Source organism: Panthera leo, chromosome A1 (assembly GCF_018350215.1).
Source record: "Panthera leo isolate Ple1 chromosome A1, P.leo_Ple1_pat1.1, whole genome shotgun sequence".
NCBI classification, from domain to species: Eukaryota; Metazoa; Chordata; class Mammalia; order Carnivora; family Felidae; genus Panthera; species Panthera leo.
Window position 1 is genome coordinate 155,478,308 of NC_056679.1, and position 20,887 is coordinate 155,499,194.

General features: G+C 50.9%; 1 protein-coding gene across 1 annotated transcript; it reads left to right on the top strand.

Annotated features, from left to right (window-relative positions):
- The first annotated feature begins 4,428 nt into the window (after positions 1–4,428).
- On the top strand, positions 4,429–13,729 carry NR2F1 (nuclear receptor subfamily 2 group F member 1). Its single transcript, XM_042906903.1, has 3 exons — positions 4,429–4,927; positions 7,361–7,888; positions 12,971–13,729. The coding sequence occupies exons 1-3, from the start codon at positions 4,465–4,467 to the stop codon at positions 13,249–13,251; spliced, it is 1,272 nt and encodes a 423-aa protein (XP_042762837.1). The 5' UTR covers positions 4,429–4,464; the 3' UTR covers positions 13,252–13,729.
- The last annotated feature ends 7,158 nt before the right edge of the window (positions 13,730–20,887 follow it).

Sequence of the window (20,887 nt, forward strand, 5' to 3'; positions counted from 1 at the left end):
GCAGACCCGGCGTCCAGCGGGCCTCCGGTTCCCTGGAGCTCGCTTTCGCCGCCTCTTCCACTCGCTCTCTCTCCACATTCTCTTTCCTTCTCCTTGTCTCCCTCTCTCTGCCTGCTTCCTCTACTCTCGACTGCCTTTCTCTGTACTAGATGGGGAGTAAAATTTAGAATTTGGATATAAAAAGCTTGTCCTTTCTTTTTTTCTCTTTTTAATCTTCTCGTCTTTTCTTTCTTCCTTTTCCTTTTTTTTTCTTTCTTTCCTTTTTTCTTTTTTTGTCTTTTAATCGTGTTCGTTTCACCTTTTAATTGACCAGGAGACGTGAGAGCGTTTATTTGGGGGAGAAGGCCGAGAACAAGGAGCTCCTGCCTGCCCCATTCGCCTCCTCTCCGTCAGCTGCGTACAATGGGCCGCCGCTTGCAGAGTGCATTGACTGTCTCTCCATTATTCGAGCTGGAGGGGCTGTGGGGCAGGCACGGAAAAGGCTTTATTCTGCTCTTTAAAATCATCGCTAGTCACTAAGCGGTCGCTGACTCCCGACTTGGAGGCTGGAGTGACCGGGAAGCGCAAAACGCACCGCGAACACGCAGCGTTTCCCAAACCCCTCCCTGGTGAAATTTAAAGTGAGAACGAGTATTAAAAAACAAACCCTACCTCTGTCAATACAGCGTGGCCATTTGCTCCCACCTTTACCTGAGGGCGTGTTGAGGATCGGGATGCTGGAGCTGAGACAAACTTTTACGCTCTCCCGAGTCGAAGGGCGGGCAGGCGAGCGCGGCTCCCACCCCCAGCGGCTGCCGCGGCGGCTTTGTCACTCCGCACAGCTCCGCACCCGCCTGAGCCTGCCTAGGGAGCGATCTCAAAACGAGGGGGGTGCGAGTGTGCTATTGGAGAATATGTAACTAATAGAAGTATCATTTTCCCCAGTACGATCTTTCAAGGAAAAAAATCCATTGAAAGAATTTTCAAAGTGCTGTCTCCGTTTGGAGAAAAGGCGCAGGCTGCCTGCGGGGAGGGGAGGAGAGAGCCGGCTGTGCGCCTCCCGGGCGCGGCTCCCGTCCGCTAGGTGGCAGCCAGAGCCAGCGATTCCTGCAGGCCCCGCGGCGGGACCCGCTCCTCCCTCCCGCCCCTCCTCCCACGACCAATCGCCTTCGGGAATCGGGGTCTCTCTCTCTCTCTCTCTCTCTCTCTCTCTCTCTCTCTCTCTCTCTCTCTCTCTCTCTCTCTCTCTCTCCCCCTCTCTCTCCCTCTCTCTCCCTCTCTCTCCCTCTCTCTCCCTCTCCCTCTCCCTCTCCTCGCTCTCTAGCTCTCTCTCTTCTCTCTCCCCATCCCTCCCTCCTCGGTCTCTCTCTTTCTCTCTCACTCTCTCCCCCTCCTTCCCCCTCTCCCCTCTGTCCTCTCGCGCGCTCTGTCTCTCTCTGTCTCTCTTTCCCTCGCCTTCCCTCCCTCTCGCTCTCCCTCCCGCTCTCCCGCTCTCCTCCCTCTACCCTGCAGCTCCCCCCTCGTCCAGTCCCCACTCCCCTCTCCCCCACCTCTCCCCATCTCCCATTTTCCCTTGTCGGTCGTTCTCCCCTTTCCTCTTTTCCTAGGACTCTGACTTAACCGCACTAACCGCCCCCCCCCCCATGAGGACTTACTACTGTTTTATTAATAATTATTTAAGCGTTGTTTGAAGTTTGGAACTGCCTGAGAATACCAAAGAGGAGAAAAGAAAGGAAAAACCAGACTGATTGTAAAGTTTATTTTTAAAATCATCATGGGATGAATAGGAACCGTTGATTCAGATTGATTTTGTGGCAATAGCTGCATATTCCAGGAGTGTGTTTTGTCATAATTAAACCTTTAGAACCATTATATACTTTGGGCCAAAAAATAGGAAGTCCTTACTTTGTTTCTTAAAACGATATAAAATGAGCAGAATCCACACTTGGATTATGCTTATATATGCGAACGAAGAAAACAATTCAAACCCAGTATATTTCATGAATCATTAAAATGGTGAGAGTTTAATTCCCATTAAAAATTTCCCTAACATATTCAACGACACTGTCTTCACGCTCATAAAACCTAATTTTAAAAACTTTTCAGAAGAAATCAAAATAATTTCCTTCTAATTCTCTTTTACCCATTACAAGGCATTCTCCCCCTCGCCATCCCTTCCCCCTCTAGTGTTCGTGTGCGTGTGTGTGTGTGTGTGTGTGTGTGTGTGTGTGTGTGTGACCATAGACGACCCATACTAATCAGGTCTCAGAGTAAATAGCAGCGCAGGGCGATCTCAATGTAAATTGCGCTTGTCAGAAGCACCCCCCCCCCCACTTTCCCTCCTCCTCCCCTCACCGTCCCCGTCAGTAGGTAGCTAAGAGGGAGGGGGGGGAAAAAAAAAGAAAGAAAGAAAAAGAGGAGGGGGGGAGGGGCTCTCCAACCAATGGCGTGCGGGAGGCTTGGCTAACCTTAGACTCCCATTTTCTCTCCCCCCCGATTCAGGGCTCTGACCAGTCAGTCGCCTTTGATTATCAGTTGCCAGCAGCCCTTCTCTTGGCTCCTTGACACGAGCTCCATATAAGGCAGCGATCTCCATAGAAACGTGTCAGTTTCAATAGTAGTGTCAAAGTTCACTATATACAGACATTCGCGCAGATCCCCCTTTCGGAAACATTGCTCTGCGAGTCCTCCCGTTTAAACGCATTCAATTTTGGGGTCTCTCTCTCTCTCTCTCTCTCCTCTCTCTCTCTCTCTCCTCTCTCTCTTCTCTCTCTCTTCTCCTCCTCCTCCGCCTCTCTCTCAATCTCTCTCAATCTCTTTCTCTCTTTTCTTCCCTCTCCTCTCTCCCTTTTCTTTTCTTACATATTCTATTAGTTGTTTCCCTTGTATTCTTCTTCTTTCTCTTTTTCTCCCTCCTCCTTGTCTTTTACTCCATTCCTGCAGAAGAGAGAGGGCTAAACTTTAAAAAAAAAAAAAAAAAAGGAGGAGGAGGCACCCCCTTCGTATTCTTCTTATCGTTATTTTATACATATATGATTTTTTTTTGGAGGGAGGGTGTTGGTTCCCGGCTGAAGAGCACTTATTTAAAATACTAAAAAAAGAACATTTTTGGGCGATCTCCAGGGTTTTTTTAACTAGCTCTGTGTGTTATAGCAGAAGAAGCAGAAGAAGGAGCAAGAAAGAGGAAAAGAAGAGGATTATTTATTCGACCTACTTTGGATGTCTCTCGCTTTTTTTTTAATTGAAATTCTTTTTCTTCTGATTTTTATTTTTTCGATTTTGCTGTGAATTCGTCGCCGGCGTGAATTATCTCGTATTTTTCTCCCTCTCCGTCACCTCCCGAAAGAAGAAGGCAGCGAGAACCCGGCGCCACCGGCACAACAAAAAGAGCAAAGTGTGTGATCCTCCTCGCCGGCTGCCTCCCTCTCTCCAGCGCTGCCTTCCTGAATGGCTGGCTGCGTCCAGCCCTGGACCTGGCCCCCCGACACCAACGCGCCCTGATCGCCGCCTGCAGCCTCGCCCCGCGCCCTGCTCGGCTCACCGCGCTCCCCTCAATCCTGAGCCCAGCGAGGGCTCCCGCCGGGACAGCCGCGGCGGCGCGGGCGGCCCCGACCCGGGCTCGCGCTCCGGCTGCGGCCCCGACTCCAGCTCGGACTCCGGCCCGGGCCCCGGCTCCTCCAGCGGCGCTCGCCGCTGCAGCTGAGGCGGCGACTCCAGCGGCGCCTGCAGCCGCGACCTCCTCCTCCTCCTCCTCCTCCGCCTCCTCCTCCTCCTCCGCCGCCGCCGCCGCCGCCCTCGCCGGCTTCCTCTATGTCGCCTCAGCCGGCGCGCAGCGTGTAGCCCGAGCGGCCGGCGGGCGGGCGGGCGCCCGGCGCGGGTGAGCGAGTGTGTGTGAGAGTGTGTGTGTGCGCGGGGGTGCGGGCGAGGCGGAGGGCGAGTGTGTGCGCGCGCCGTGGCCCATGCCCGCCGCCCCCGGCGCTGCGCCCCGCGCCGCTCCCGGCTGCCGCCTGTGCCATTTCTGATTTTGCAACTTGGGGAAGAAGAAAAAAGCGAGAGAAGGGAGCTTGCTCCGTGGGGGGGGGTGGGGAGGGGGGGGAAAGGAGAGCGTGGCCCCCCCAGGATCGGAGCGCGGGGGGAGCGGGCGAGGGGAGCAGGGGTGTTGGGGGGGGGAGCCTGAGAGCCTGGGGGGGCTGCAAAAAGAGAGAAAGAAAACAGCAGGAACCACAACAAAACGCCAGCAGGGCGGGCGGGCGCGCAGCAGCAGCGGGGCGGCCGAGGCAGTAGCGGCGGCAGCGGCGGCGGCGGCGGAGGCAGCGGCCGGTGCCCGGCTCGGGCTCGGCTCCCGCGACCCCGGGGCGCCCGGCGGGCCCCCCGCCCCCTCCCCCTCCCCCCTTCCCCTTCCCCTTCCCCTCCCAGCGCGCCCGCGCGCCCCGCGGCCCTCGGCGAGCAGCTCGGCTCCCCCCAGCGCTCCCCGGGCCCAAAGATATGGCAATGGTAGTTAGCAGCTGGCGAGATCCGCAGGACGACGTGGCCGGGGGCAACCCCGGCGGCCCCAACCCCGCAGCGCAAGCGGCCCGCGGCGGCGGCGGCGGCGGTGGCGAGCAGCAGCAGCAGGCGGGCTCGGGCGCGCCGCACACGCCGCAGACCCCGGGCCAGCCCGGAGCGCCCGCCACCCCCGGCACGGCAGGGGACAAGGGCCAGGGCCCGCCCGGCTCGGGCCAGAGCCAGCAGCACATCGAGTGCGTGGTGTGCGGGGACAAGTCGAGCGGCAAGCACTACGGCCAATTCACCTGCGAGGGCTGCAAAAGTTTCTTCAAGAGGAGCGTCCGCAGGAACTTAACTTACACATGCCGTGCCAACAGGAACTGTCCCATCGACCAGCACCACCGCAACCAGTGCCAATACTGCCGCCTCAAGAAGTGCCTCAAAGTGGGCATGAGGCGGGAAGGTGAATATTTCTTCTCTGCTTCTTTCCCTGAGCTTCGCCCGCCTCCCCGGCCCTCTTTCTTTCTCTCGCGGGGGTGGCTGCTGTATGGGACTGGAGCTCCTGCGGTCCCTGCCCCGTCCCAGCTTCCCCTGTCCCCGCTGCCTTCCACCCCCGGCGTCACCCCCCCCCCCCAACCAAGCTCGCTGCCGCTGCCTCCCCCTCCCGGCCTGCGCTCCTCTCCCCGGCTCCTCCACCCCTCCCGCTGCCTGCTCAGGATTGTGTCCCTGGGATCGTGAGCTGTGGCTGAAAATCCCCTTCCTTCCTCTGTCTTGGATGTGCTCGGTGTGTGTCCCTTTCCCGCGTGTGCGTGAGGGTGCTTGGGGGCTGTGCTGGCATGAACTTGGGGAGGGGGTGCTTATTTCCCCCAGAAAACTCTTTTCTGTGTTTTTCATTCCACTTTCCCCTCCACCTCTTCTTACCCTTTATTTAAAATTGGGGAGGGCTGAGGACTGGAGTACCCACAACCATAGATTCACTGCTGCATCATCCTTTTGGAAGCTTAGCTTGGAAAAAGAGGAGTGAGATTTATTGCACTTGTAGGTCTAATTAGGGGGGAAGGGGGGCTTCTGGCCTGTTCACTGGTTCCCTCTCCTCTTCACCGAGCTGGGGCCGCCTCCTCCAGAGCTGTGGCCTTGTTTTCACCCCTCTACTTTGAAAGGAAAGTTTGTGACTGAACCGTCCTTTCATAGTTGTGTCATTTTTTTTAAAGCATGATACTCGTTTTATTTCTTCATCAAACTCCACCCTCTGCTTAAATACTGCATACAAATTACAATTTACAACGGCATTTACCGATCCTTCTGATTTGGCTATAATGCATAGACTGCAGCTGGCATGAGCTTCCCCTTCATTTAATCCCTGTGTTGTATGGGTTTGGTTTCTTTTAACACAACTTTTGATGTTGTATTTAGATATGCTTCATGTTCATGTGGCAGGAGATGCAGCACTTTTCTTATAAATATACTTAGCCGTTTACAGTTAAAGTTTATCTCCTGACAATCATTAAAGATGTCTTATAGTCAAATTAGCGAACCAGTCAATTTTGCAGAATGCAGATTACTCCTTCTTGTAATTGACTTTAAAATTATATTTTATATGCCACAAGAAAAGAAATTGAATTCCTTCAGATCTCAAGGAGCAGGCAAATATGACGACTTCATTTCCAGCTCCAGGGAGATTTTGTAGGCATCTGAAAAAAAAAAAACTGAATTGTGCTCTCATTTAATTGAAAAATAACTGCCAAGTTCAAAACTATAATTAGAAAAAAGTATTCTAGCTGTTATGTTTCAAGAGCTTAAATTGCATTGGGGCTTGCATTAAAATTAGAATCAAAGCAAACTTAAGAAAATAGTGCACAACTTGAAATAAGACAGCTATGTGTACATGGACATATCTATATTAATTTGTTGGGGGGAGAGTTCAGTAGCCCTAACTTTTCCTAAAGTTGTCTTTGTTTACATGGCAATTTAAAGCGCTGGCACTGTTGAAGTAAAACATACACATTAAAAAAAAAAAAAAAAAAAAAAAAACTTTGGTCAGCTTTAAGAACTCAAAGCATGCTTACGTTTTGCATTCAGATGGTTAATGAATCCAGTGTTTTTGCAGTTGCAAGCTCGTGCATTCACTGGGCAAAAGCTGGCTGCAGGTTGCAGTGGCACCTCACAGGACAGACATTAATTCTATTTCCCACTTTTTTCAATAATGTTTGGCTACTGTAAGTTCAACTTTTTTCTTGAAATTTTTCAATTTTCTGTTGCTTTTAAGAGTGAACTTTGTGTGGGGCGAAGGGGAGGAGGGGACAGGGAAGGGGTGCAGGATACTTGTTTTCTATTCAAAAGTTGTAAGTGGTTATGTAACTTGTATCTATTTTAAGGATAATTCTATAGCATTTTGGGAGAATATGGAAACATTTTGAGCAAAACACTGCTTGCTTGCAAATGAAGAGGCGGCTAGGCGTTTGCCTAGAACCACAACCTTTCTCTGGTGTTCGCCTGTTCTTTTTTGTTTGTTTTTGCTTTACTTTGATTTGTTTCATTCTGGAGGGGTGAGTGGTATTTCATTAACCTGAGTGTTACACCTTGGTGGTGAAGGGGTTGGGTGCGCTTTCTTGACCATGCCGGGCTGGGGGCCCTGAGGTCAGGCCTAGTTCTGGCAGGGTTGGGGTGGCCAGGGGCGCAGGCGATGGCTGGGCAAATTGAGCCGCGGAGCTGGAGGCCCTCACCCCAGATTTCCTCCGGGTGTGGGCTGTGAGTGAGAGCGAGCGCGAGAGAAGATGCACCGGGCGCCTGTGGCTGCAGAAAGAGCCTCCGCATTGTGTCGGGTGCGCTGCGGCACGCCGATGTTCGCAAGCCCCCTGGATGCACATTGCCTCTTTTCTCTCTTTCTTTTTGTCAGCGGTTCAGCGAGGAAGAATGCCTCCAACCCAACCCAATCCAGGCCAGTACGCACTCACCAACGGGGACCCCCTCAACGGCCACTGCTACCTGTCCGGCTACATCTCGCTGCTGCTGCGCGCGGAACCCTACCCCACGTCGCGCTACGGCAGCCAATGCATGCAGCCCAACAACATCATGGGCATCGAGAACATCTGCGAGCTGGCCGCGCGCCTGCTCTTCAGCGCCGTCGAGTGGGCCCGAAACATCCCCTTCTTCCCGGATCTGCAGATCACCGACCAAGTGTCCCTGCTGCGCCTCACCTGGAGCGAGCTGTTCGTGCTCAACGCGGCCCAGTGCTCCATGCCGCTGCACGTGGCGCCGCTGCTGGCCGCCGCCGGCCTGCACGCCTCGCCCATGTCCGCCGACCGCGTCGTGGCCTTCATGGACCACATCCGCATCTTCCAGGAGCAGGTGGAGAAGCTCAAGGCGCTGCACGTCGACTCAGCCGAGTACAGCTGCCTCAAAGCCATCGTGCTGTTCACGTCAGGTGAGGCTGTGGCCGCTGGGAGGGCAGGTCGCGCCGGGAGCGACAGTAGGCCGCGCTCCGCGGGGCCCGGCCTCCTACGCCGCGTCGCCGCGCGGGCCTGGCCGGCCCTCGCCCGACCTTGGGCCTGGCCGGGACTTGCGGCCCCCGCGCCCGGACGCGGCCCGCGGCGCCGCTGCCATCTTGGGAACGCGGCGGTGCGGGAGCCGAGGCGGCTGGGATGCGGGCGGCGGGCGGCCTGGCCTGGGGGCCTGGACCCCCACGCGGGGCTGCGGCGGCGGCGGCGGCGGCGGGTGCGCGTCTCGTGTGTGCGTGGGGGGTGTTGGATCTGTCTGGCTGCGCGAGTGTGCGGTGTGTATGTGTGTGCGATGAGCGTGTGCGTGTGTGTGCGCCAGCGCTTAGTGTTTCTGGGGGAGGAGAGGGAAGGAAGAGAACGTGGGAATGTGGCTTTCTCCTCTGTGTGGCAAGCTCCCTGGATGAGTTTCCCGACACAGAGAGACACACACAGAGGTGGAAAGAGAAGAATACGCGCAAATAAATCATAAATAATCCCGCTTTATTGCTGCCTGATTTTCCCTTATCGGAAACCATTCATGTTTGCAGTTGCTGAGGTTATTGAGGGTCGTAAAAAACGGTTTCAATCTAAACAAGAAAGATAAAAAACAAAAGGAACACTGTAGATCCCGCAAGTATGGGAGGATTCCCGCCCCAGAGATAAATCTCATAGCCATGCAAAACACATGAACATTGGAAATTTAACAGAGTGCCTTAAAAATATCAAATTAAATGTAGGTGGTGGTAACATGCATGTTAACAATTTCTCTTATGATAGATGGTTCAAATTAACTTCCAGGAAAGTGCATTAACGTTGCCTTTGAAGGCTCTAGTCTGAGCCTCTGAGAACACTGCCCGCTTTTTATTATTGTAACCTGCAAGAGGGAAACATATAAACACCCGGGACAGCAGGTAATGGGGGGAAATATAAACAAAGCCAGAAAGGAGGCTGGTGGGGAACAGAGCTGCTCAGATTGGGTCTCCGGCCTTGCCCACTGCGAGTAGGGTTAGCTGCAGCTTTACCCCCATTATTGGCACTATTGTTTTTAATTTCTCCATTCAGAGAACAAATAAACCATCCTAATAAATCTATCCTAGAGCCAGGACCTCCAAAGGCCAAATTAAAACCATTCCTGAGCAGAGATGGCGAAACCCCTTTCCCAAGGCCTTGTTGAACAGTAAGCAATGGTATAATCTATCAATATTTCCTGGCTTTCATGCGTGAAGAATCGTATTTACATTGTATTAAAATGACTCTTAAATTTGCACAATATTGTAATGTAGCAAATGTAGTATTAATATCGATCTGAACAGCAGATAATTTATTTAGACAAGAGCATCTCATTTGTATGCAGGGTGGCCAGAGCCATGGACTTGGACTGCCCCCCTTTTACTTTCAGTGCAAATGCAGGTCTGCTAGTGGGAGAGGGAGTTGTTCTTTGCAAGAGGATAAAGTGCAAACCTTAAAACAAATGGAAGATTTATTGAATAGCCTCCTCAGTGTTTGAATGCATTTTATCTTAATAAGTCTTCTTGATGGAAACGTGTTTTTCAAAAGTGACAAAGAGCCTGGGAAGCAGCAACCGGGCTGCTTGAGCTCTGGCAGGCCTGGGGCCTGGCTGGCTCTCTACTACCCAGCTCTTTAGCCAAATTAATCAGGAAGCAAGCCAGTGTCGGGGAAGCTGGGGTTTTAAAAATCTCATCCAGTGAGGTGTCTTGAAGCAGAAATGTGACTTGGAGCTGGACAGAGGTCTTCTCAGGAAAGATCTTTCCTCCCTTTCCCTTGTCCCCTACTAAGGTTCTTTGAACTCCCTTGACTTTTCTGATCTCCTGCCCTTTCCCAGAGAGAGGCAAGGACCGTGCTGGCTGCAGGGAGGATTGTGGAATTATTCATGCTTTTCTTTCAACTTGCCATCCTACAACATCCCCGTGAAAAGTGTTCCTTTTTAAAAAGTTTTCCCGAGGAAGTTACTTGGACAAAGTCTTCAAGGTGCAAAGGAGGCTGAGAAGCGAACAATAACATTATTTTGTTGGAAATTGCAAGCAGAATATCTGAAAATGGAAATGGAGCTGTCAGTAGTAATTCACCCCCCTCCTCCATACAACACATTTCCACTTTTGACTAAACTTGTTTTGATTGCTAGCCAGAAGGGAATTCATGGGAAGCCTTCTCAAAGTCATCCAACTTTTAAGCAAACTTTGAATGATGGAAAAGACAGTTTTAGACATATTGTCCAACGAGGTTTGCTCCGGCTAAGTATTTGAAGCTGGCACGGGGGTTCCCTGTGGTGGTTTTCACATTTGGCCTCCGGATGGTATGCTTAATCCTTAATATTCTGGACAGCATCCAAGGACTAGGTCATGACCTGAACTTACTTTTTTAAAAAATTCATTAATTCATACACCTAAATGTTCCTTCAAATAAATGGGACCTCCTCTGAAAGGAGCCATCTAGTTAACATAAATACAATAAATCCATTTTCACCACAATAATAACTTTGATTTCTAGTTATGGCAGCTGATTACATCTATATTTCCTGAACACTAAACTCTTCTGAATGCACAACATGAAATACATTCTCTGCACTACAAAGGCTAAGCCGGGAGGGCCTGAGCAGTAATGGTTATTTATTTACATAATTTCTTTCCCATATACTTTAGGAGAAATATTGACACTACCATATAAAAAGTGAGACATTGATTTTGTACGTTTCTACCCCCTTTTCTTATCTTGGGTATTTCTCCTGGGGTCTAAGTATGTACTGCGTTACACCCCCTGCTCACCTAGCTTTGCTACCACAACCACCCAATCGATCTGAGAGCTCACACTATCTATCCATAGTTGGGGGGGGGGGGGAGATCCTGTTGCAGGAATATCCAGAGAGGGAATGAATATCTAGAGTGGGAATCCAGGCCTGAAGTAGGACTCCTGCTGGAGAGAGGCCACAGAGCTGGCCGGCTGGCACCTGGCAGCTAGGCCCAGCTACAGGCATTCTGCCTTCAGAGGAGGAAAGAAATCCAAGCAGCCAGCACAGGGCCCAAGTAAGCCTTTCCTGGGCTTCTCTCTTTTGGAGTGGCATAGCTGGGAGAAGAGTAGTGTCCTTGCACTCTGGGGGCTCTAATTGTAAATATCAGATAAATATTTTACAGACCTGAGGGAATGCCATATGGGTGATTAAAAGAAAAAAAATCTGCTGGGGTATCAGTGGGCCTTTTTCATCCTGCATTGTCTAAGGCTGAAAGGGATCCTGTGGCATAATGGGCAGATAATGCATGTAAAGCAAGATATATGTAAATATGAGTCTGCATAGTGGCCATTCAGCAGGGCCAGGTTAGCAATCAGGACCAAGGGCAGACGTCAGGGTCCCCTCTCTAAGCAGTGAAGCCCCAAAGTGCTTCTGCCCTCGCCCTTCTAGCCATAAAAATCTCACTGGCTTCCCCAGTCAGGCCAGTGTGGATGCACCCAAGTGGCTGGCTGGAGTAATTAGACATCTGAGAGGAACCCATTCTGGATCTGGGGTCAGAGGGGACCTGCCTTAGAAGTTCTTGAATTAGCACTGGTTTTATTTGTATTTTTGCTCAAGGCCATTGCCTTGTAGATGAAGGTGTTAGAATGCTTTGTACATCCCAATTCTTGAAATATAAAGACATAAAGCTGAGGAACTCAGCAGACACGGGTTTCACTTTGAATCATTTGGTGTGACTTCTTAGGGTCACACTTACCCATTCACAATTATATAACGTCCTTTTGGGGGCATTGCCATGCATGAGTTTCTTCCCAGATCTATATATTAGCAAACTCTGCCTTTGATCTCTAGTCAACCTCCTGACTGGCTAAGGGCTCCTCTGTGATCTTCCTGTTTTTAAAATATTTATTATTAATACAAGAAATAACATGGGTGTTTGAACTCAGAGAGGAAGCTTTCACTTCATTCCTCTAATTCCCCCTTCTCTTCCGTTTCTTCGCCTTTAGTTAGTTAGTTGATATAAACTGCTGTCTTGAAATATTTTTAGGAGACCGTGAGGAGCCTTGGTTGATATGAGATAAACACACAGGTTTTAAGATGCTGTCATTGTGTGCAAGTGCCTTTTTCCCCTTGGTCCTGCAACAGGAAGCCTATCTCCCCAAATCCCCCCTAAACTCCCAAGCTCCCAGTTTGGAAACAGCAACAGCAGCTGCCTCTAGCCCAGCTTTGTGTCTGATCGCTGAAGATGTCTCCTTCCTGCAGCCTGGAGTAACTGAGCCATATTCCTCCTGATTATTACACAGCTTACAGAGATGTGACCAATTTTCAATTACTTGATCTAAAGCACAGATAGAAGTATACACCCTCACCAAGGATTTGCTGCAGAGTTCTTGCTTGCATAGATAGTGGATCTCAAATCCAATAGTGCTAAAGCATGGGCTTGATCTGATTCCATGCAATGCCAGCCTATGACTCCTTCCCCCCCCCATGCATTTGTTCACTATACAATCTAGGTTCTCCTTGAAGATTTTGGTTGGGGTCATTTGGGTTTGAGAGGGAGGACTCCAAGAAGCCTGTAAGAACTACCTCCAGGCTACATATTTCTTCAGGGCTTCTGAACACCCTGAAATCAGGGGCAAAAGGGGCAAAAGTCCTCACTTTAATGAGCACAGCGGAAAGATGCACCCCTGCAGGCGGAGGACAGGTTGCTACGCACAGCAAACATGGCTCCAGCATCGTACATTATTTAATCCAAAGGTGAAAGAGGAAAAACAAAGAGACTAGAGAGGTTGCTGCCTCTGCATGTGTGTGCTTCTGTCTCCAGCTCCCCTAGGCTTGGTGGGGGTTTGATTTATTTTTATTTGTACTGGGGTCTGAGTGGGGGGAATGGTGAGGAAGGATTGGGGAGGTATGGAGAGGAAGATTTTTTTTTTCTTTTCCCTTCTCTTTCTTTTTCCCTCTTTTACCAACTTAAAAAAAATTTAATGGCTTGTTTGTACCTTTGCTGTTCACTAACCTGTGTATCCTCTCCCCTTGTGTCTCCTTCTTGTGGCTGCTCGGGCAGATGCCTGTGGCCTGTCGGATGCCGCCCATATCGAGAGCCTGCAAGAGAAGTCGCAGTGTGCACTGGAGGAGTATGTGAGGAGCCAGTACCCTAACCAGCCCAGCCGCTTCGGCAAACTCCTACTGCGACTGCCCTCCCTGCGTACCGTGTCCTCCTCGGTCATCGAGCAGCTCTTCTTCGTCCGTTTGGTAGGTAAAACCCCCATCGAAACTCTCATCCGGGATATGTTACTGTCTGGGAGCAGCTTCAACTGGCCTTACATGTCCATCCAGTGCTCCTAGACCTTGGGCGCTTCCCACCTGCCCCCACCCCCCTAGAGACTCAGAGGACCGGCGGGGGCCATGGACTCCAAAGCGTCGGGGACATCAGGTGGCTGTTGCAGGGTGCAGCCAGGCAGGGGGGAGGTGGGCTGGGCCAACAGGAGCAGCCCACCCTGCAGGAATGCAACCCGAGCTGCAAACCAGGAGAAAAAGAGACTCTCTTTAGGATCAGATCTGTGAACAAGTTGGAAAGGAAAGAAAAAGGACCTTGTGTCTGGTGAGAAAAGGAAAAAAAAATTTGAAGAGAGGACCATGAGAATTTTAATAAAACAGAAGGAGACTAATGGACCTTCCAGGATTTATTGTGGACGGATGTGGATATATTCTGTACAGAAAAACAACACACATGGAAGTGGACTGAATTCTATGTAGAAACACACACACACACACACGCACACACAAACACACATACACACCCCAAACATTGTTATTCATTTTGTAAAATACTAGTCTTTATTTTCATTTTTTTGTAAAATTTAAACATCGTATGCACATAAAAAAAGGAAACAAGAATTAGGGGAAAATAACATTTTCCAAATAATTATAAAAAATTGTCCTGTGTCTATGTATCTATATCTGTTTTGTATTTTTTTCTGGTTCCAAACCAGATTTCCTGTGATTCTATACTAATAATTTTTGATATAACCCTTTGCTTCTTATAATGAGTGCGATATATGTTGTCGAGGCTGTTCTTCAAGAATTAAAATTGAAGTGAAAATTTAAACAAAAATAAAAGAATTTAGCAAAACCCATGTGTCTGGTTACTTGACAGATGTCATAAGTGCAAGAGAACCCTCCAATTAATTTTCACTGCAATTATTATTAGAATGGGGAGGTGAGGTGGAAACTTTTAAGGTCCATTACAAAGTTGTCTAGATTTATTTCCTAAACCCAAGACGCTGCCTTGGTTTTGTAAATGCAGGGGATCAGGCTCTGCATGGGCTGGGGTGGGCAGGGAGAGGGCAGGGCACCTTGGTTGCCCCCAGCAGCTCATGTCACCTCTCGGGTGGCTGGTGCTCTGCATGGAGCTAAGCAGGCAGCTGGGGTAGGCTCGGCTCAGCCCCAAGTGGAGGCCTAGTCTCTGTAGTCACCAGCTTCAGTGACTGCAGGTGGGAACGTGCCTGGCTGGAGAGGCTGTGAAGAGAGGCATGGAGAGCTGACTGGGGGGGTCTAGGGAGGAGAGGGCCGCTCAGAAGCCACTTAGAAGACCATTGGCCTCTCCTCAGCTCTGGGAGACAGAGTTAGGGCCTCAGCGCTGCCAAACCTAGCTTTGCTCCCCCTTTGGTCCGGAGCACAGCAGGCTAGGGTTTACCCTTCACTCCAGACCCTGTGACAGGGGTTCCCTGGAGGGCTCTCAAGCTCAGTTGAGCGAACGGAAAGGCCCTCCTGTGGCACTTAGGGACATGGACCTGGAACCTGGGAGTTGGTGAGCTAGGTAGGCTAGACTACACTATTTACAGAAGCAGCGTTTGGGCCCTAGTGGAGCATTCAGGGCAGAAACCTAACGCTGAGGCCTCACTTTGGGTGTGCAGGGGGCGAAGGTGGGGGGTGGGGAGTGCTGCTCTCTGTTACAGCTTTTGGAGCATGAATGTTTTATAGGATTCTAGTCGGTGTTGTGAGAACACATACTACCAAGGGAGCTTTTTCCTAACGCATTAATAAAGCCCGATCTTTTGAAATAACACCTCTCACCTCCTCTCCCGCCCCTCACCCCAAACAGGCCTTGGATGAGGCAAGTGCTTCACTTTCAGAAGTCATTGACAAAAGTTTTGCTTTCCTTTGCTGCCTGGGAATCTCCAGGTTCCCCCACTCTTTAAAAAATGTATTAATCTCTAAGCCGCCCGAAGTCTTCCCTGTTCTAGGTGCAGTGCAGCCTGGGCAATGCCGGGCTCTGTGTGGAGAAACCCCCGCAGGTCGCCCGCCTCCCGGCCTGAGACTTTGGGAGACTGGGCGGGTACCGCGTGTGGTGTGTGGGGCCGCCAGAGGCCGTCCCACCGTCCCATGGGTCCCCACCTGCCTTGGGCCTCAGCCTTTGCACTACACCCAGGGTTAGTGTCTTTGGGCCTAGGCTGACTTCCCTGCACAGTGAGCACCCAAGGCAGGAGGGGCGAGGGAAGAGCTCCTATTTAACCCCTGACCGCCTCCCAGAAAGTCTCCGAGAGCCCTCCCGGGCTGCGGGATCAGGGAATGTGGGAATTGGGGTGGGGTAGGCAGCAGCAGGGCGCGGAGGGGGAGGGGAATCGAGCTGCCTCCAAACGCTCACGGATCTTTGCTGCCTTTCTTGAAATGAGATGTAAATATATTCATTACAGTGTGATCCCTCTGATGAAAACAGATAAACATTTTTGTAGGTCGGAAACGTATTTTTCAATTAATTTCAATATGGAGGCCCAAGCACAAAGTGCCCAGTGTGGGGACTGGCCCGCAAGCCGAGGCCCGGGGTTTACGAGGCACTTGCTGTGGGGTCCAGAGGTGACAGCGGTAACCTGCCTCTTGCCTGACGCGGCTGGAAGCACTGCCCATGGCCTGAGGGATCCGGCGACCCTCCTCAGCCTGGGTCCAAGACCCGGGCTGGCCAAGCACGGTGTAGGAAGCAGAGCAGGCCTTCCTACGTATGGCTTCACAGACCCCTTCGCAGACTCGGTCCAGGAACCAGGAGACTTGGGGCCGAGCGGAAGAGAGAGGGAAAAGGTGGTCGGCTCCCATTCTTGGCGGGGCCGGTCTGGGGACCCGCAGGCAGAGGGTTTCTCCTGTGCTGTCTCCCTGGTACATACGGAAAGGCAGTTGTCTTCAGAGGTCTCTGTGTGTCCCAGCCAGAGAGACAGAGATTCCCCAGAGATTCAGTGGCCCTGTGGGCGAACCCGCGCTACAAGACCGGCTGCCTGCGTTCCCTGATTTTTCACTCTCAGAGCGCGCAGTCGGGACCCACAAATCTGATCCTGCTAAGGCACGTTTTGGAGCCGAGACTGCAGCATTTAAGCCATGGGTTAAACCTTCCGACCACGAGAAAGCGTCCTCTCTGCTCCCAGGGCGTTTTAAAAGCTCCTTGGCGGGGCTGACCAGTGTCCGTGGCCCAAGAGCTGGGGGGCTCTAGTGGCCCCGGGGCCTCCTTGCTGTGCGAAGGGCAGCCCCAGTAGGGGTCGGGCCGCTTCCGTTCAGTGTCCTGTGCCCCCTCAGATCCTGGAAGCCAGTGGGCAAAAGGAGACATGGAGCAGGTGGGAGTCTCCTCTGCCTGGGTGGCCGCCGGGAGGCCCCTGAGCGATGAGCCCGCTTTCGAAACGAGCGCCAGGGGGAGCAGTGGAACTTGGGTGTGAGGCCACAGGCAGGTGTAGGTCCGACGGTCACCTTGGGGCTCGCAGTCATGCCTCGGCCTACGGAGGCTTAGCAGCCCTAAGGAGTTGGGAGAATAGGATTGGGCTAACCGGGCGGGATACGACTGACTGGGTCCCCAGGACCAGAGGAAATACAGCTTAACAGTTGGAGAGCGGCCCACACAAGGTGACTTCCCTCTCAAAATTACCTGTGACACATGAAAGTCAAACACTCCCTCTTCTAACCCAAACACTTGCTGGGCGACTGAGAAATTTAGGGGCTTTGAAGTCGGTTTAAACTACTTTAGCCACAAGCTTTTCTGAAAGCATCAAAAAAAAAAAAAAAAGCCATCTTAGGACGCGCTATCCTCTAGGACTCTCTAGGGTACCAGGCTGCGGCTCATCCCCCGCCTGGGGACAAAGAATGGCGCAAGGGAGTTAAGATGCGACCTCTGCCCCCACAGGCACATCCCACCCTGCGACCAGGCCTGGGGGAAGTCCAGGGGTGGGAATGGGCCTCCCTTCTGGCCACCGGAGCAACCTTGGGCTTCCGGGACTCGGCCCCTTACGTTGGTTCAGGCCCTCGGTCTCTGGCTGTCGGAAAGGGTCTCACAGGGCTCCCGGAGGCCCACCGACCAGCTTTGAGCTCAGGGGCACTAGGGATATGGAGCTCTCTCGATCCAAACCCACCTGAGCTCGGCTGCTTGGTGAGTGCAAAAAGTTTTCTTGAAAAAAAAAAAAAATCCTCCTCTTCAGCGTATAGGCAGTCCTTGTATCTCCTACAGTGCCAGAATCACCTCCTGTAAGCTACTCGATTCTTCAGAACAAATCACCTGAATGTCTCTACAAATGGAAAACCATGGAGAGCAGGGAGGGTAGGCTGGGAGACACAAGTGGAAACTAATAAAACTCTTGTTAGAGGGCCTGCTCAGGATTCGTGGCGTCACTGGGCCTTTTACTTGGAAAGCCAAAGAGTTGTATTCCTAAATGAGTTAAAGACCCATTTACCTCTGTCGTGTTCTATTCATCAAGCCACAAGTTGAGAGTTCCTAACATGAAACTATTTGTTTGCTTACACAACCAGCTGGGCGCAATTTCACGTCTGAGATATCTATCTGAAAGCGCCTCTCATTTATTATCTCTCCTTGTCAGCGAATCCATTTTCCAGCTCCCCCTCCCCCCTTTGGAGTTTATTTATTTATTTATTTTTGGTGGGACTTCTTTGCCTGGGAGGGCCTGGTTCTGGAATGCTCCCCAGGGAGCAGCCGCTCCCTGCGGGGTTCCTGCCGCGCCCAGGGCGCGTGGACCAGGGCGCAGCCGAGGCGAGCTCGCCGCCACCGCTGACCCCCCGCGGGCTGGCAGAAGGGCCTGGGTGAGGGGCCGGCAGCGGGTAGGCCGGGCGGGACACTGCGAAGCTGCCTTTCTCCCAGGATGTCCTTCCTGCTAGCTCTCCCAGAGTGAGCCGCAACCACCTGTGCGAGGAGGGGGTGGGAGGAGGCCCCGGAGGGGAGTCCAGGAGCCTCTCCCCCAGATGGAGGCCCGAGATACGGATTTGAGAGATGCTTTTACAAAGCCTCACCTAATCCCATGGGGCCAATTTCTTCTCCCGGGCTGGGCCGAAGCGCAGAGTGAGTAACCAAGATGTAAATAGTTGTGTGATGGGTTGGGGGAGGGGGCAGAGCATTTATTGTGTGTGCGGAGGGAAGAAGGCTGCACGTGGTTTCAATTTTGAAGCACAAAGAAATAACATGCAATGCAGAAAATAGGTTTATGAATGTAATTGAGAGGAAAGAAAACAATTAACACGGTGCAAGGTTGCACACTCGATTCTCCACCCCTCGCCTTCTCTTCTACCCCAATTTTGAGAAATCCGGGTCTTGTGAATAGAGTGGGTCTAGGCACTTGGATCCGGCTCACAAGGGAACCCCTGATGGAGATCACAGTGATGGGTGGATAATGGTGTCTATCCATCTCTTAGTCTGCTGAGGCCTCCTCCAACCAAGCTGAAAGGGAGGGATCAAATCCCCAAGTCCAGAGTATAAAATATCCCTAGTTGTAAAGGTAGAAAGGAGAAGGGGTGTCTGTAAGGGAGGGGAGAGGGAGAACGAGAAAGAAAGATAGCGAGGGATTTCTTTAAGACAGACCAGGCTGGTCTCTGCAAGCTATCCTATTGTGTTGATTTAGGAGGACATTTGCTGTATATAACGTTTAAGGCTGATAATATCATTGTGCAGCCAGATAAATAAAGCATTGGCCCAACAGTGGGGTCAGCGATCGATCTCTGGGCTCAGAGGAAAAAGGAGAGAGACAGGATCGAGCACGAGGCTCTGTCTGTGTGCTTGTCAGTCGGCATGCAGGAGCCCGAGTGTGTGTGTGAGCGTCAGGGTGTGCGAGAGAGAACCTAGTCTTCAGCTGGCCAAGAGGCTCATTAGCATTCCTAACCCATGGACCTGCGCTGACAACTAACAGAGATATCCCGCTCACCACCAGGCCTCCTCTCCTTTTGTCTTCAGATCTGGAGGAGAAAAAGATTTCTCGGTGGAAGCTGGAGCCTGAACTTCCATGTGGTTGATGGAGATTCAGGGTATAAAGAGACGTTTCGGGATCTTGCCTGATCGTTCACTCTGCTTTTTAAAACTTCCCTCCTAAAGAAGGAACTTTTTTTTGCTTTTCTCTCTTAAAGTGTAATATGTTTGTTGAAACTCCAGGCTTAAACGAGAGAGAAAATTCTCTGAAAATATTTTGCCATTTCTCCTTGTTGACATGCAGAGAGGTGGATGTTTATATGTTTGGCTCACATGCACATATAAAGCTGGTAAAGATTTCTAGAACATAGCAACCAGGGGTTGTTTGAGATTTTTGTTTCTCTTCTTTCTTCTGCTTGGCTTTGTTTTTGTTATGATAAAATTCTTCTGATTTTCTATAATAAATGTTCTGCTTATTACTTTATCAGTCCGTTGTTTGAATAAAGCACATCTTTCAAAATTAAATAGGGTCTGATTTTGTATTAACTATCAGAAATGTGCAATTTTAGAGGCCTCCACTATTCTAAGAAGCATTTTAAAACTATACTGATTCATACAGTTTTAATCACCTTACACCTATTTTGGGAAAAGTGTCTTAGTTAACTACATGTCACAGGGATAAATACATATGTACTGCTCTCCTAGATCCTGTGCCTTGAACTCCATCAAATGAGGCAGATAGTTTTACATCGGAGTGTACAAATTATCCCATGTTGACAGATGTTTGTCACTTAGTAACTTCTTTCCAAGTTTTCCCCCCTCCCCTAAGCCTTCTTTCTTGCTTGCTTTGTTGTTTTAAAATATGCATGTCTCTCACTGGAATGCCAGTCACGAGTGCAAACTTTGTGTCCAACCTCCCACATGAAATGATCCTTTTAGAGGGAACTCGATATGTCTCAATCTGCACTTCACTCAAAGCCTGTGGGTACGGACCACTCACTCACTGGTCCTGGCTCCAAAATAACTCAGCAGAAACGAGTTTCCAACTAAAAATCCCCTCGAATGTCTCCCAGGGAAGAAATATAGCTCCTATAATTAAAGGAGGCAACGGCCAGAGGGGGAATGCAGCCGGCAGCCAAAAAAAAAAAGTAAGAGTTTTATTTATTTGCTGATTGAACTTGGGTTGTCACGACCAGCAGGTTTATCCACACTGGAAGTGCCGGAGGTTTGTCCTGTGTGCGCACAAGAGGGAGAGGTGGGCAGAGAAGAAGGGGAAGGGGACGGAAGGGGAGGATGACATGGAATAGGGAGAATGAATGAGGCGAGGACAACTTTGGGAGACAGAAAATGATCTCTGTGGGACAATGTGAGGAAATTTCCTAGCACTGGGTTTGTGTAAAAACCTGTAGCTGAGGGATATGGGAGGGGGGGACCTCAGAGGAGATGAGGGGGTAATTAGAGTAAACTCTTAAATGTGGGGTATCGGCAGGAAAAGGAGGACTCTGATTTCCCTAGAAAAGTAATGTGACAGCAGGAAAATTATTAGCTGTGCTGTGTGTGGCGGTTTCGGTATGTGGGGGGTGGAATTATGAAGACAGGAACGGGAGAGTAGAGAAGAAGTTCCAGGACTCACAGCAGAAGTACCAAGGAGCCAGAAGCCCTCCACCCTCCTTGGCAAAAGTTGCCTAGTAGGTGTGGATGTGAAGTCTCTAGAAGACATCATCTTTACTTTAATTAGTTTCATCCATTTGAACTGATTCTGGCATTAGAACCACTTATAGGATGATTCAGCTCCAGGGATGAAGAACACCTCCCAATCTC